Raw genomic sequence first — 14038 nt, 5'->3', positions numbered from 1 at the left:
GTCTTGGGGATCATCAAAATATATATATTTTTTGAAAATGTGAGATAAGCCTTTGTGTTCTTCTTGGTCAGCAGTGGTTTTGGCCTTGGAACCTTCCCATGGATGCCATTTCTCTTTCATATTGTTGAGTCATAAACACTGACCTAAACTGAGGCCAGTGAGGCCTGCAGGTCTTCAGATGTTGTTCTGGGTTCTTTTGTGACCTCCTGGCTGAGTCCTTGAAGCACTCTTGGAGTAATTTTGGTGGGCCAGCCACCCCTGGGAAGGTTCAACACTGTTTCACGTTTTCTCCATTTGTGGATAATGGCTCTCACCATGGTTCGCTGCAGTCCAAATGCCATTCTGGACTGATAGATGTCAGTGACTTTGTTTCTCATCTGTTCTTGATTTTATTTAGATGGCACTGTGATGTGTTGTTTTTTTTGAGCTCTGTTAGTCTACTTCACTTTATCAGACAGGTTCTATTTAAGGGATTTACTGAGTCAACGGGTCTGTAATCAGAAATCAGGCCTGGGTGTGGCTAATGAAACTGAACTCTGCTTTCCAAAAAGTGAGGTTAATCACATTTTGTTTTTACTTGGGTTATCTTTGTCTAATATTAAAATTTGTTTGATGACAGAACCATTCACACAGTGGGAAATGCATGAATGAAAACAAAACATCAGTTTTCTTTTTAGTAAATATGCCTTATGAGGTGCCGTCTTCATTAAACAGTGTCCTCAATTTAAAACCAGAACTAGTATTGAGAAGGAGGCTGTGGAGGTGGCTGGAGTTGAGTAGTGCTGGTCTTAACTTGCTGGAAATGCAGATCATGGGTTTCCATGTTGTGGAGGTGAGTTTGGGCTATGGCAATCTATGGCAGTCATCATGACAAGACACGTTCTGTTTCCATTAAAAAAATTAAGAATTTTCTGTGTTTGAAACTTTAGAAAATATCTGAGATACTATAAGACCTCAGTAACAAATGGTCACTTTTTAAATGTGAAAATAAATATTCCAGTGCAATATTCTACATATTACATCTTTAAATGACTTGGATTGATGCAAGAGAGAAAAAAAAACTGAACCTGTTCCAAAAAAAACTAATGGCGGCGTGTAATCCTAAAGTTTTCCATAGTTTGAAGAGCTGGTGAGATGCTGAGATTTAAGATAATTGACTACATCTTTCAAAGAACTGACATAAAAGCTAATCTCTTGTGGTTCCTCTACCCCTGTCGATGTACTACTTTGTCTTTACATAGTGGTATTGGCACCTTCTGAGTGTGTATCACCGCCATTTCCTTTGTTATTGAAATAAAGGACACACATTGAAGCTGGAATCAATGTGAAAGACTGAACACAACTTTTAAAAGCTTGTACGTATCAAACTGATGAGTAAGGCCTCGTCTTGTTCCACAGACTCAGATAACAAGCCTTACCTTGAAAACTCCCATGAAGGTAAAAGAACTGTTAAGGTTGAATTTTGAGTAGAAACTGAATGTCTGGAGAGAAAACTGCAGTGAAAAATGACCCTGAGCTGCAACAAGAAACAAAATCAAACTGCTCCCTCTGAGACTGCAGTTTGTAACAGGCACACCTGGCATATAATTGCCCTTGAATACAAAAAGCCATGCACTGATGTTTAATTGGAAAATGCCAACCAAAACAGCGGTACGGCATAGTCAGCATAGGTGAGGAAATAAACCCATGTGGATGGAAGGCTGAGGGCTACTAACAGGTGAAAATCATGGGCTATTAATATTTTATGTAAGAAAAAGCCCATTTACTTTTGTGCCTTCCTTTTTTTCCCATCCTTACTGAAGATAGGTACTTTACATAAAATCAGGAGCTTATGCTACCCTAGAGCTCTAAAACACATCACCCATTCAAATCCCCTTCCCTAATTTCCTGACTATAAACCTGATCCTCCACACATGCATGAAGTTTAACCAGCGCTGGATTTATTTCTGTCTTTCTCCATGAATCTGCAGAAGAAAAAGTGCTGAGAGGAGAGTCTGGAGGAAGATAAAGACGCATGCCTGGGAAAGTATGAGCTTATCGAGACAGTACGCCTAGACCTGGAGAGTTGTCAGACAGAAAAGATATACAATTATTAAGTGTTGTCATTACAAAGAGAGAATTCTTACCTTGACATCTTCAGGACAGTCGTTGGAGCAAAGGCCGCTGAGCACTGAGGTAAAAAAAATACAGAGATAGTAGAGTTAGACATGCTGTTCAGCGTGTGTTACATGTCCAAAACAATAACACAATCTGCCGTGGAACAACTGTCATCTGTGACGGTGCTGCTCCTGTGCCCTGAGGCGACTGTAAAAACATATTTCAAACATCAAGCATGTCAAACTCGCACTGGGAAATAAACTTTTCTAAAACGATGACTCCACTGTGATTGACAGCCGAAACAACAAAATATCTCCTTCTTATTAACTGTACCGTAGCTTACCTCGCATTCAAATGATGCTTTATAGAATTGAATCCTTTTTTCAGTGAAGGAGGTGAATTTGGACGAGACAGAGGAGGAAGGGGGGTTATGAATAAATTGCCAGCAATGAGAAACATAAAAAATAAATGTGCAAACTATTAGCTCTGCGTGTGCATGTCTACACGCATGTTAAGAGAGCATTTCACTTATTTGTGTATACAAGAAGAGCGAGGAACAAATCCGCTGAATTGCTAATCAGTCATTAGAAAAGGGACTTTATTAGCATACTAATAGGGTCCTGGGTCTAGGTTGCCTTGATTCGCCTGATGGAGTCACACTGAAGCCCAATGCTCTGTTAATAAGGTCTGCACCCAGCGCTGTAATAAACAGCAGCTGAACTCAATGCACCTATTCAACGTGAACACAGCAGTGCCCTCTGTTAAGTTGTATACACAGTGGGTGGATTGGATAGTTCATTATTAGCTCGACTCAAACATGTTAATCACAAACATTTACTGTTCACATAGATTAAAAATGTAGGCAGAGCATTATGGAGGACTTTGTGTTTCATATAAAGACTTTTTAACACTAGAATAAATGATAGCAGGTGACTGGTGACTGAGTCACCCTCATATCCACTGAAAAATGTGAAAGGTCCCATCTTACAGGATCTCCATTCACCAAATCTGAAAGCATCGTTGTTCATAGCACCCTGCTTGTTTTTCATATCCATTCATTGAGCACCATGGTTTTCTATTCATTTTCCTTTTACTCTTCATTACATTAACACCTCTGAGGCACACATTGAGCTTCACTGAATGTTAACTATTGAAAAAGAAGTGAATACCATGGGTCTGAAGGGTATCTTGCACCAAGTGACGCATTTCTGCAGGGTTGTGTGAGGCCACAGATCTGCCTCTGTTTCTGTTGTATGTGTCGATGTGCAACATCTCTATTAGAGGCTTGTCTAAACCTCCTGAGACCTAAGCTGTGAAACACCACAAAGCCTAAAAATTCCAAGGAATATTTGCCCTCATAAATCCATGCCAATTCCTTAAAACGTCAAGCATATTCTCCTTAATTCTTTAAATCAAATTACCACAAAATTTATAAATACATTCCCCCAAATTCCATGAAAATTGCATAAAATGCCCACATTACAATTATTAATGTTTATTTTTCCAACTGAAATTCCCACCCAAATTCCCAAACTTTTACAATGTTAAATTTAAGATAAAAAAATAAAATAATAATAATAGTGATTTTAATGATAATAAAAAAGCAATATAATAATAATAATAATAATAATAATAATAATAATAATAAACATTTTTATAAAATTCCTTCCAACATCAAAATTCCATTACATTTTTCTCATAATTCTTAATTCAAAGACTACCCCAAAATTCCCAATCAAATTTAAAAACTTTTAGTAAATTAACCAAATTTACATGAAAATACCTAAAAAATGCAAAGCAATTCCCCAACACATCCCAAATTATTTCCTAAATTCCCTTGAAATTCCAATAAATACATAAACATCTCCCCAAATTCCTGAAAAGACTTGAAAAATAAAGGGCAAATTCCCCATAATACCCAAACAAATCCTCCAAAATTTTCAGGAAAATTTCATTGCAAATGCTCCCAACATTTTAAATGACTTAAACTTTAAAGTTTTGTCTCAAGCCCCTGGTCCTGATGTGAATGTCCACCTGAAAACCACCGGAGGTCTCTGGGCGTATCACCAGGGGTGAAAAGGCCTAGACAAAAGAAATGCAGATAAGCTTGACTTTGGCTGCCAAGTGATACATGTGTGCCGCCATGTGTTGAGCTCTGGTAAAGAATGCAACACATTAGACAGGGGCCCTCTACAGCCATGGGTTGTGGCACATTTGCTGCATAATAAATCCTTTGTGCATGACTAGGTAGCAGGGCTGGGGAAATTCATTAAAAAATTAGATTAAATCGCAATATGGCCTGCTGCAACTGTCAAATCGCAAAAAGTGCAATGCTTCCTTGACCTGAAATTTGTGTCAAAATCCAATTTTAAACTTTTTCTTTTGCATCGGAGATGTTATGCATGACATAATGCAATCATTAAGGTGCCATTTTTTTAGAATAGTCTACAAAAATTCTTCCTTCTCTATTTTAGTACTTTTTTCTTATTAAATTTAAGAACGACAAAACCCCTTCAATGCAATAATTCATATCCAAATTGGCAATACATGTCAAAATCATCAGAATTTGACATGTTTAAAGAATTTTTCAGCCATTGTTTAGGAATAAAAGAAAGTTAAGGAATAATCGCATATCAAATCGCAATTTCATTAATGGGGATGTTTTTTCTTTTCCTTGACATGATGAAATTGACAAAAATGCCTCTTGGACCCATACCCTCACTCCATGTTTTATTTAAAATATTCTAACTTTTCATGCACCTGATTGCTCTTTAAAATCCTTTGTCAGAGCTTTTTGATTTTTGTTTTACATATATAAACCTAAAACAAAAAGTAAGGCAATTTGTGTCTGGTACATTATTTCTTTGTTGTAACAATGCAATGGGGGCGAGTGTTGTCATCTTGGAGGATAGAGTTCTTGCTGACAGGGTGAAAAAACAGTATTCTTGGGGTGTTGTCTTCTTGGGACGCCCACTTTGCGGCCTGTCTCTGACATTCCCTGTTATATGGAAGTTGGCCTTCAGTTTGGAGATGGTACTAGGGTTCACTCCAAACAATGCCGCAACTTGGTTTTGAGGAACACCAGCTTGAAGTTGCCCAACTGACAGGCCCTATCCAGATCAGTCAAATGTGGCATGCCGATTCTTGAAGCAGACATCTACTGACCACTGTAGCAGGGCCCATGCTCACAGGTGCTGCCAATCAGGCACCTAATTCGCAGCACCTGGGGGTACCAGAAGCTCAAAACAAGAGTCAATAGCAACAGCAAAATAAGCTGTTTGGCATTGGCAGAGAAGATTTGGCACATTTTTCATGGGCGCAACCCACACACTCAGCTCTGCTGCTCATCCCACAAATGCATGATCCTTACAAATGTGGCATAATTTAAAAGGGTAATAAACAGGCTTTCCAGTGGTATAAGATTTATTACCAAGAAGCATTGTTACAACAAAGAAATAATATACCAAACACAAATTGCCTTACTTTTTGTTTTAAGTTTTTATTAGTTGTTTAAATTTTATGAACTTGCAGTAAGTCTTTCATTCCTTCAGGATCAATAAAGTATCTATCTAATCTAATCTAATCTAATGTAATCTAATCTAATCTAATCTAATCTAATCTAATCAAATCAAATCAAATCAAATCTAATCTAATCTAATCTAATCTAATCTAATCTAATCTAATCTATGTAGAGACAGTCCCCTTCATGGACTTCACCCTCTAGGGTTTTTGCATCTTGCATGTTTCTACAGAACCACAGATGGCATGAAAAAACAGATACCCAATATTTTCAGTTCCACTGTTTGAGAAACAGTCAATAACATCTGACTCAGATTTTGCTGATATTCCTTATTTTCCACACTGTACCTTTAACTGCCATGTCAACCACAGCAGTGGGCGACCAGCACAGGCACGTAGATGCTGTAGGTGATGGTGGTAGTACACATGTGTTAACCACAGTCTGTAACTCAATTTGCCATTTTTACCCACATATGCTGTTACCAAGTGTTAAACCTTTTCTGGCTATGTGCTTTATCACATTTAGACTAGTCAGCCTTTTAAATTTAAATTTGTTTGATGAACTTAGAAATTAGATGCCAGAATATCCCTTTACCAGACTGATACATTTTAAAAGCTACTGCATGCGTCCAAATATAATCTAATTTCTCAAGTTATCTGAAATGATAACCCTCACTGACTTTAATTTCTATACAGTAATTATTTTGCTTGTTTTGTGAATAGAAAGTTTACATTTGTATTCTTGAGTAAAATTTCTTCCTTCTTGAAGAAAGGAAATGTCACCATCCATAAATCACCACAGGCTGAATTTTATTTATTTATTCTTTATAGGTACAGATGGCGGCCATGGATCAGAGGTAGACTTGGCTGTCTCTAAACCAGAAGTTTAAGGGTTTGATTCTCAGCTCCTGTCATCAAAGTCATTGGGTAAGAAACTGAACCCAAATTTCTCCCATCGCAGCATCAGTGGCATGTGAATGTGACTGAATAGGATTAATTGATACTGATGGAAACTTCACGCAGCATCCTCTGCCATCAGTGTGTGAATGTGGTGTGAATGTTAAGTGTGTCCTTTAGTGAGAAGTGCTTTCAGTAACATGCTCAAGTTCATTTACTGATACTTTGTTAGAGACTCAATCTGCAAAAATCACTGACATTTCAATGTGAACTTTTACATTTAGAAATTTATTTATCTTTCATTGTGACTTATTATGCCAATGTTGTATGCTGATGCAGTAATAGTCAGGGGATGATCACTGCATTGCACCACTTTCTTGTACTCTGATCCCTCCATGTGGTAACCCTTCTGAGGTCATTTATGTGAATAAACAAGAGGCGTTTTTTTTTAAAGCTTTGATTTAAAAAGAAATGTCGTACGTGAAGCAAAGGCAAATTTGCTGCTTTGAAGTTCACAAGCTTATTAAGAAAATGCCTGAAGGGGATCTCAGATGAAAGACAAACATTTGTGCCCTGACCACATTGACCACACCACATATCAGCTACTGAACATTTTTATTAAACAGGTTTCATTTGGACATTTTAACTAATCAAAGATAAAAATGTCCTCTTACCAAGGTCCATGTATCGTTGTCATTCAATATTGCTTTTTTAGTAATCACTTTGGTGTTGCATCACAAAGGCTACAAATGTTTTCATGTAAAGATACCAAAGAAGGTCTTCAGTGGCCAGAACATCTTTAAAAACTTTAAAACATTTTATGTGTACTTTTTTTGGGAAATGATAGAAATATAAGCCTCTTAATTTTCTGCTGTTGGCCCCTACAGTGTAATGCAGTGGTTCTTAAACACTCTTCCTTGGAGCCCCCATTTATATTAAGGAGAAGCTGGGTCCCCAAACAAGCAAATCAATGCTAAACCACTTACTGCATCATCACAGCAGCATGGCTTCACAGTAGAAGAGTCTGGGTACTGAACTGGCCTGCCTGCAGTCCAGACCATTCACCACCAGAAAACATTTGGAGTATCAGAAAAGAAAAAATCCAACAAAGAAGGCCCAGCACTGCTGAGCAGCTAGAATCCTACACCAGACAAGAATGGGACAACATTCCTCTCCCAAAACTTCACCAACTGGCTTCACTTCTCAGACAATTACAGGCTGTTGTTAAAAGATGATGGGATGCTCCACAATGGTAAAAATGGCCCTGTCCCTACTTTTTTGAGATGTGCTGCTGCCATAAAGTACAAAATAAACTCATATTTTTCTTGGAATGATAAAATGTCTCTGTTTTGACATCTGATATGTTGTTTATGTTCTATTGTGAATAAAAATGGGTTTATGAGATTTGCTTTACATTTTACACAGTGCCCCAGCTTTTTGGGAATTGTAAGTAGGTAACATGGCCCTGCAAAGATCAAGGTTTGAGTGTCAGTCTGATGTCCACATAAAAGTGTTGAGAATCAGCCCTGCCTGTAATTATCCTGCTCATCAACTCCAAATATCTCAAACGTCACAAGCTTTTGACCAAAGTCACCTATGAAGGACATCGATGATCAATAAATCATAGAGATCCGAATTTTCACTGCTTCTTTGAATTTCATGCAGTCCGGGGGTCAGGCCACAGGCACTGACACTGAAATCAATAATGTAAAGGGATTAGACTGTCATTGTTTGAGGTAAATCCCATCTGGGATTATTGGGGAAGAGAAGATAGAGCATAAGACAGATCATAGAGAGAACAGAAACACTTGGCTTACAGCGTGGTTTAGTGTATTGCATTCTTTACCATTCATTTTACATAATACTTAATACCCAAACACATCAGAGAGTAACTGTTTTCACTTCAACAGCCTCTCTTTCTATTCATGCCTTTGTAGTTAAAAGGCTATAAGAGCAGAAAGTGTTTAAAATGCACTTCACAGAGGAGTCTCTGCATCTCATTATTTGAAAAAGCCAGCCTGTTCTAGAGATTTCACAATACTAGAATTCTCAATTTCAATTATTCTAGTTAGAATCAAACAATGCCAATACCTGTTCAGATAGCATGGCAGCAAAAACAGAAGTACAGGGCTCTAGATATTTGGACATTCATCATCAATAGAAAGGCAAAAAGGAACCGGGATTCAATACCAAAGCACCGCCAATATATCTGTGACATTTAGACAGAGCTCTGTCTTTTTTTCATGGTAGCTTCTTGTAAAAGAACAAAAAAAAAAAAAGACTGAGGGAACAAAAAAGATCTTTGTGTCACTGTTCAGCATGATCTCCTTTGTCAGGGTTTGTAAATGATAAATGGTAAAACTGATCTTCTTAGCTTTCTTCAGTAAATTTCCTCCTTGCTGGATATTCTACAGTCAACTGTAAGTGATATTAGAAAGTGGAAGCATTTAGGAACAGCAACTCAGCCATGAAGCAGAAGACCAAATAAAATCACAGAGTGGCGTCAACGACTACTGAGGTGCATGAAAGTCTCCAACACTCTGCTGATTCCATAACTGGAGAGTTCTGAACTTCCACTGGCAGAACAAAAACTGTGCGTTGGGAGCTTCATGGAGTGGGTTTCTATGGCCAAGCAGCTGCATCCTCACATCGTCTTCACATCACCATGCCCAATGTCAAGTGTTGGAGTGGTGTTAAGCACACTGGCACTGAAGAGAAACAGTGGAAACATGTTCTGTGGACTGAATCATGCTTCTCTGGCAGTCAGATGGGTGAGTCTGGGTTTAGCAGATGCCAGGAGAAGTTACCTGCTTGACTGCATTGTGCCAACAGTGAAGTTTGGTGGAGGAGAGATAATACTGTAGTATGGGGCTAATTTTCCGAGTTTGGGCTTGGCCCCTTATTTCCAGAGATGGCCAATCCTAATTGCTACCAAGACATTTTGGACAATGCTATGCTTCCAACTTTGTGGCAACTGTTTGGGAAAAGCCTTTTTCTATTCCAGCTTGACTAGCCTGCACAGAGCCCTGATCTTGATCGAGATCACCTTTGGGATGAACTGGAATGGAGATTGTGAGTCAGGCCTTCTTATCCAACATCAGTGCCTGACCTCATAATTGCAGTACAGAATGAATGGGCACAAATTCCCAAAAAAACACTCAAAAATCCTATGGAAAGCCTTCCAAGAAGAGTGGAGGCTGTTATAGCTGAAATATGGGGGCCAACTCCATAATGTGTTTGGGGTGCGCAGATGGTCGAGTGGTTTGTGGCGTTCACCATGTACGCAGACGGCCAGGGTTCGGATCCGGCTTGTGGCCCTTTACCACATGTCTCTCCCTGCTCTCTTCCCTGTTTCCGAGTCTATCCACTGTCCTCTATTATCCAATAAAGGTACGAAAAGGCCCAAAAATAAATCTTGAAAAAAAAAAAAAAAAAAAAAAAAGTATGTGTTTGAATACAGTGACATTACAGTCCATGTTGGTCTAATGGTCAAGCGTCCAAATGCTTTCAGTCTATATACATCCATACACATTTAAAGTAAGGCAATTCTGGATTACGTGTCTTGCGCATCAACATGAGACTTCAGTAGCTGGGGATGAAACCCCTGACCTCTCCATTGAGAGAGGACTGACTCTACCTACTGAGCACCAGTTGCCCCTTTATAATAGAAAACATTTTTAAAAATGGCATGCTTTAATTAAACAATAGCTCTCTGGCCCTTTGTTGTCACCACTGACAAGTGTCCCATAATACAACAAAGCTAAAGCTAATAGAAACTACACTAAATGTTAGCAAACAAACAAGCATTGGAAATGTATTTTAACTAAACTACAACTAAAAAGAAAACCTCAGACGACCTACTGACCCAAAAAATGTTTAAATAAGCCATCCCAGTCCTTTGTTTTGGGTCTACATGTGTCAAAGAATACAATACCTGCAGTCCATTCAGAACCTGATCTCACCGTGTTGTTACAATAGGAGTCATTATGATACCTGCCCCTTACCTGGTATCTCCACCCACAGATCTACACCCATAGCCATGGAAGCAAACAGATGTTGTGTCAGCACACCCCACAGGAATAAGGGCAGAGGTGAGAAGGAGCGTATTTACATTTAAAGAGACACACCGAAACCACGCACTTTGAAAAAGGCTGTTAAAGTTGGTTTATACGGGGTCAAAAACTTCCTCTGGTGCTTGATCCATATTATATTTTGACCAAAGCAGGCACAGACGTTTCATTTACTCCACAGGGGACTGTGTTCAAAGGTGGAAACAGGATATGTCAACTTTAAGTACAACCTTAGTAAGTTTAATCCCCAAGATACAAAAACACCATCAAAAATAGAAACATGTCGGAGCACTGAAGGACCAAGAGGAACAAACAGCTTGAATACAAATTATGTATGCCAGAAAATGGCTGTCAGGTTACTCTCTTATTACAAACAAGAGAGACAAGGTGTTTACTCTCAATTCAAATGGACACATTCAAGATGAAGTGATGGGGATTGATGTGTTTTGGTGATGGAAATCAGACCAGCAGACTTAACTGACAGTCTAATTTCCAGTCCAGACGTAATAAAGCTAAATTATATTTGGCATCCCATGGAAATAAACTGTCAGGGTCTCGTCTCATGCCAAACTTTGTCTTACATCCTGTCAAACAAAGAAACACAACGGAGCCAGAGGGTTCTAAACATCTGATCAAAAAACTTAATGTATGTCGTCAATGTACAGTATGTGCAGCAAAGTTTAAAAGTTAAAGTGCAGCTGATGATCTCAAATACTTAAGTATGACAATTATACAGAAATAAGGAATCAGGAAGGAGGAATTACTTTTTCACAGCTCTGTGTATCCATAGCCATGAATGTTTAAAAGAGTCTATCTTATATGTCAGGTTTTCTTTACTCTTCTCTACTTGCAAGTTTAGATTTGTTTACTTTTACTGAATAAGTTCCAAAAATACATAACTTTTATAAAACTGCACTAACAGTTGCTATGTCAGATACTGTTGCTTCATGTGCCATTTCAATATCCTTGCCTTCCTACCCCCCCCCCCCCCCATGCATGTCAGAGAGTGAGAGTGTTCTGCTGAGAAGTGCATATGTGAAAAGATACTCAGGGAGATCTCAGCGGCAGGCTGACCTGAAAATTTTAAGAAATTTCAGCAGTGTATGTGTTCAGAGCATCTGTGTAGACAGGGCTGTCACTACACTCCTGGAAGGAAGGTCGCTTAAATCTAATCTTTCTTTCTGTGAGGCTGCTCTGTTCTTCAATCTTTGGCTGACATGTTACAAGTACATAACAGCTCCTCCATGGCCGAAACAAGATCCCTGGAATAGCTGTCACACATCCTGTGGGGAACACACTTTGTCTCTTGCCGATACAGCATCACTCCTTCTCTCTCTCTCTCTCTCCCTCTCTCTCTCTCTCTCTCTCTCTCTCTCTCCTTACTCACCCAGAGAGCCTCACAGAGTCAGCCTATTTTCTGGAGTAACATTAAGACTGATGGGAACTCCTTCACAGGACTAACCTAATCAAGTGGAGGATGAACTGGCCTCTGTTTTCTGTGCAGGTTGGCTTGTGCCAGTGTGTGTTCATCATTGAAATGGTAAGCAAGCCATTGAGCAGCGTGCACATATTCCTGCCCCTTTTTGTTCCTCAGCCCAGTGTTTTTTAAGTGTTGATGAAAAATCAAGTCTCCATGAAAAGCAGCTGTTAGTAAGTGCGCTTGTAATAAAACACACTGAGAGTTAATTTCAACAATAGAGAGTAAAATAATGCTAAATCATGCTGTGTACTGGTAAGAATCGGGCTGGATGAGAAGTATTATGATTTGTCAGGATTATGAGTCCAAAAAGGCAAAAAAATGCTGTTTCAATCGAGATAAACAAACAAAAAAAGGCTGTTTTACCCTTGTATTGTACATTATGAATAAAAGACATTAGTGCCTTATTATCTTGTATGAAAAACCAGAATGTATCTCATTTAATATCTGTAGCATGTTGGGGAATTAACCAAAGGACATAAAACATCATGCTGTAAAATATCAAATCTATCAACATTTTCTAGCAATGACCTTATACACACTATATTGTTGCACAAAAATAAGTAGGTTCAGGGTTTCTTCTAAAGCAGTGTTACTCAACGAGTGGCTCTTGAGCCATATGTGGCTCTTTTGTGATGATCTTTGGATCTTTTATGTCTTAATTTTAAATTTTATTCTCCTGGAAAACCTTAAAAAGGAAACTTCGACCTCAGAAATTACGCATTGCAAGCCACTTTAATCAGTTTGTTTTGCACACTTACACAGTAGGCTTGAATTGTCAAACTTAATCATCAACCTTTATTTTTTGTCTGTATATTTCCATTGCCCTTATTTGCAATCTTTTGTCACTTGTATTCAATTTTTACTGCTTTCAGCACATTTTTGCCATTTCTTTTTGTCACTTTTTAACCATTTTTGACACTTTTATCCAGATTTTGCCCATTTTTTACTCTTTTATCCTGGTTTTTGCAATTTTTGCCCATTTTTTTGCCTTTTTTTTGTCACTTTTTGCCCATTTTAGCTGTCTTTTGCAATTAAATGCCACTTTTTCCCCATTTTGCCACTTTTTCCCCATTTTTCCCATCTTTTAACAGATATTTGCCCATTTAAGTCACTTTTCACTCATTTTTGACATGTTTTTGCCGCTTTTTGACAATTTTTTGCCAACTGTAACTATTTTTTTTTTGTCACTTCTCACCCATTTTTGCCACTTTCTCCCCCTTTTTGCCACTTTACTCCCAATGTTTGCCATTTTATACCTATTTTGCCCCTTTTCACCATTTCTTTTTGGCTGCTTTTTGACCATTTTTGCCACCTTTAACTTATTTTTACAGCCACCTTAACCTATTTTTGCCAATTTCCACCTCTTGGCTCTTGCAGATGCATTTTTAAATGATTTGGGGGAGCGCAGATGGTCGAATGGTTTAAGGTGCTACCCATGTATGTGGGCGGCCTGGGTTCGAATCTGGCCTGTGGCCCGTTACCGCATGTCTCTCCCCACTCTCTTCCCTGTTTCCGAGTCTATCCACTGTCTCTATCAAATAAAGGCATGAAAAGGCCAAAATAAAAATCTTAGAAACAATTTGGCTCTTTGTTTAAGCAGGGTTTAGTAACACTGTTCTCAAGGATCATTTTAGCATTTGAGTCTCAAAGTTAGGGTCTTTCTAAACCTTTAGCAATGGTTGATCTCACTGAGAATCAAGAAATAGTCACTACTATTTGCTGCATAATAACAATATCTAATTATGAATGAAGATTCTCCTCCATTTCTTATGCTATTAAAGTTTAGAAATCACATGTATTATATTTTAACAAGAAACACAATATTTCCAAGCGGTGCCTAGCATTTCATTCTGCTGGGTAGATCTATATTATGTGAATGCTTAAGAATCTACTGCTCACTGTGTCACTATCATTAATGCTGTCTTAAATTTGTCTGTTTTCCTTTAGCCTTGGACTTGTAATCATTAGTGTGGAA

At 38.4% G+C, this 14038-nt stretch overlaps 1 protein-coding gene across 1 annotated transcript in view; it reads right to left on the bottom strand.

The window, feature by feature from the left end:
* The window catches only part of itfg1 (integrin alpha FG-GAP repeat containing 1), a 279079-nt gene that overhangs the window by 68700 nt on the left and 196341 nt on the right, over positions 1 to 14038 (bottom strand). Inside the window, exon 13 of the mRNA XM_041793923.1 lies at positions 2127 to 2170. Coding sequence (XP_041649857.1) covers positions 2127 to 2170 — 44 coding nt within the window. The remainder of the gene's footprint in view (positions 1 to 2126; positions 2171 to 14038) is intronic.

This window comes from Cheilinus undulatus, linkage group 1 (assembly GCF_018320785.1).
Source record: "Cheilinus undulatus linkage group 1, ASM1832078v1, whole genome shotgun sequence".
Classification (NCBI taxonomy): Eukaryota; Metazoa; Chordata; class Actinopteri; order Labriformes; family Labridae; genus Cheilinus; species Cheilinus undulatus.
Note: the sequence above shows the minus strand (reverse complement) of the source record. Positions and strands in the feature narration are given on the sequence as shown.